At 37.9% G+C, this 2,976-nt stretch overlaps 2 protein-coding genes across 2 annotated transcripts in view; one reads left to right on the top strand and one right to left on the bottom strand.

The window, feature by feature from the left end:
• Nucleotides 1–375, bottom strand: part of LOC107633608 (BTB/POZ domain-containing protein At2g13690-like) — a gene marked incomplete at its 5' end in the record, with an annotated part of 5,639 nt that extends 5,264 nt beyond the window's left edge. Inside the window, one exon of the mRNA XM_016337215.2 lies at nucleotides 126–375. Within this exon, the coding sequence (XP_016192701.2) occupies nucleotides 126–375 (250 nt within the window). The remainder of the gene's footprint in view (nucleotides 1–125) is intronic.
• The window catches only part of LOC107634635, a 1,915-nt gene continuing 616 nt past the window's right edge, over nucleotides 1,678–2,976 (top strand). The window contains exons 1-2 of the mRNA XM_016338058.2: nucleotides 1,678–1,928; nucleotides 2,048–2,110. Coding sequence (XP_016193544.1) covers nucleotides 1,776–1,928; nucleotides 2,048–2,110 — 216 coding nt within the window. The 5' untranslated portion in view covers nucleotides 1,678–1,775. The remainder of the gene's footprint in view (nucleotides 1,929–2,047; nucleotides 2,111–2,976) is intronic.

Raw genomic sequence — 2,976 nt, 5'->3', positions numbered from 1 at the left:
AGGCGAGCGTGGTGTGCTTCGATAATGATGAGAGCGTTTCGGTTTTGTTGCGGGGCGATTTGGTGTGAGAGAATGAGGGGCTCGCCGGGCTCGCCGGAGGGGTGGTAAATGAGCAGCACCACGTCCGCCGCCGGGAAACGAGCTTCCGGTCTCTACGGGACGACAATTTGGGGCGGTAGGCGAGCGTGGTGTGCTTCGATAATGATGAGAGCGTTTCGGTTTTGTTGCGGGGCGATTTGGTGTGAGAGAATGAAGAGTTTTCGGGGCTCGCCGGAGGGGTGGTAAATGAGCAGCACCACGTCCGCCGCCGGGAAACGAGCTTCCGGTCTCTACGGGACGACAAGTAGTCCATTTTGGGGCGGGCGAGTCACAGACTCAGTTGCGCCACTGAGTTAGTGAGCGAGTACGAGTTATAGTGAAAATGCAAATGGGAGAGGAGCTGAGCTGACAGCCTAGTGTCACGAGAGATGATGCCTATTTTTTGGTGTCATGAGTTGCCTATTTGTTTTCTTGCGGTCGGATGGCCTTTTCATTTTTGAGGTGAAAGTGGTAGTTAGAAACAGAAACCAATTGATAATTGTACTTCACTCGCAACAATGCGACAAGTGAAGTCAAGTATCCATCAAAAGGCGCTGCCAACGCTCAAGCAAGGAATTCACAATTCACTGACTCCCCGTGTGAACCAATGTTCAATGTTCAAGCAAATATTTACTTCGGATTAGGGTAAACACAAAACACTATCTTTGGACTTGACCGCTTGTGTTAAGGTAAGTGAATAAGTCTCTTAGATAATAGGACACAAAACACTATCTGCATATTAGTTCATTCATAATGGATTCGAAAGTCGGTCATTTTAGGCCTATTTACTTGACGGGCTTCATCGTGACAAGCCCAAGCTGTCCCAAATTCAAACAGCACCCAAGACCCAAGTTCTTTGTAGTTTATACTTTATGCACTACTTTAGGCCTCAAACCCAAACTGAAAATGCCACGTGCATGGCATATAACATACATGACCATCATGCATGAATTAACCTTCTCTCACAGCGTCACTCACCCACGGGGAAAAAAAATGTAAGGAAGTTACATGATTGAAAGCGCTAGAAAGAAGAAACTTTGGGAGCGAGATGTATGCAAATATAAAGATAGAGAGAGCCATACGCGATATGAGATGCAACAGAATTATTGGTTACAAGGGAATATAATATATGAATGAATAGAATAAAATAAAATCATATATGATACATCATATACATGGGTTTGAAAGCATCCAGATCTTGATATGATATATAGATCTAAGCGTCGCCATCAAGCATGATACGCCTCCATAACGAGCGTCCACGTTCCACAAGACCATAACTGAGTCAATGACGTCCACCAAACCTCATTGGCGGTGCCTTCCTAACACGTAATCTCTATTTCGCCCCCCAAATTTCCCCTTTTAGGAACCATACAAAACACGTTCCCCACTCCTATTCTATGTAAATTCTCTCTGTTTGTACTATGGTCTCCATCACACGACACCTGTCCCCAACACACCCCACTTTTTGTGCGCCACGTGCACCCCTTCCCTCTTCCCTCGCCACGTTGCTCTTGCGTGGTCCACCCTCTCATGCTTAGCCGCCACTGTAGACCACCGTGCTTCTCGTCCCCCCTTCCTCCACAACTATATATAAACCACTCCATTTCAATTTGCTTGTACTCTTTCTCACACAACGGATTTATATTTTCAATCACAATCGATATAGTTGCTTGGTGACCGACTTCTAATCATTCATGTTAATAGTATTTGGCGTTTCAATTCGACATACACAAAGAATTAAAACAAGAGAATATATAATGGAGGCACCGATGGTATCCATTGAACGGAGTTCATCGATTGAAAGGGAACCCAGAACTCTCAGCATCGACCAACTTGAATCCGCAAGGGTTAGGAAGTGCTTTCTAATTATCTCTCTTTTATTTCATTATTATTTTATTTCTTAGCTTCCGATCCACAACTATATATGCCTAATATGGGATGTTATATATTGTTATGGAATTTACAGAATTTAGCGATGTACATATTGAATACAAAGCCTATAGAAGAAGCTTCCAGAATTTTCACAGAGGTAATTGCTTAATTAATTATTCTCCGCTAGTTTCTTTCATTGTAGAGATTTCGCTGTTGGTAATATTATGGATATATTGGGCAGTTACTCTAAGAATAAACCAAAATATTAGTCTTACAGAATTGTGAATTTATCTTTTTGGTGGTTTTATATATTTTAAAACAAAATAACTTGTCATTTCAAATAAGGCAATTGCTAAAAAATTAGAGGATATATTATTATTTTCGAAAAAATGTTAAGGGTGGTTAACCCTTTTTATAAATGCTGGCAAAATAATAGGCAAAAATAATAAAAGTATTAGTTATGTATTATTTTTAGTTTTTTTTTTTTTTACATTATTACATAATAAGTATAAGTATACACATTTTAAGTTTTTTTTTTTATCTATTTAATTGGATTATAAAATATTGTATTTTTATTAAATTTTAGATAATGTATGCTTTTTTTCATAAAATTTAGATTTTAAATCATTTATTTATTTAAAATGTAAAATTATTGAAAAATATTGGTATAGTTTTAGAGTAATAGTAATCTTTATATCTCTGTATTACGTACTGGAGGCATGCACACGGCTAGGGTGGATCAGATAATGGAGTTCCCATGCATGAGAACTTGCACTATATCCATATTTTAATTGTCGAATATATTTTAACATATTTTAAAAAATTTAATCCATCATATCTTCTCCTTGTATGACTCTCTATATATGTATATTGGGTACCGTTACTCAAAAGGGAATATGAACGTACGACTGCTGAATTTTTTTATTTAGGTGTTAGATAATTAAAAAAATAATTTTTAAGAAGATAATTATCTGGATGTATAATTTTATAGCTAATAGTTTTAATTTTAGATAGTGAATATTT

The sequence above is a fragment of the Arachis ipaensis genome, chromosome B03 (assembly GCF_000816755.2).
Source record: "Arachis ipaensis cultivar K30076 chromosome B03, Araip1.1, whole genome shotgun sequence".
Lineage (NCBI taxonomy): Eukaryota > Viridiplantae > Streptophyta > Magnoliopsida > Fabales > Fabaceae > Arachis > Arachis ipaensis.
This window is presented reverse-complemented; position numbering and strand designations above follow the sequence as displayed.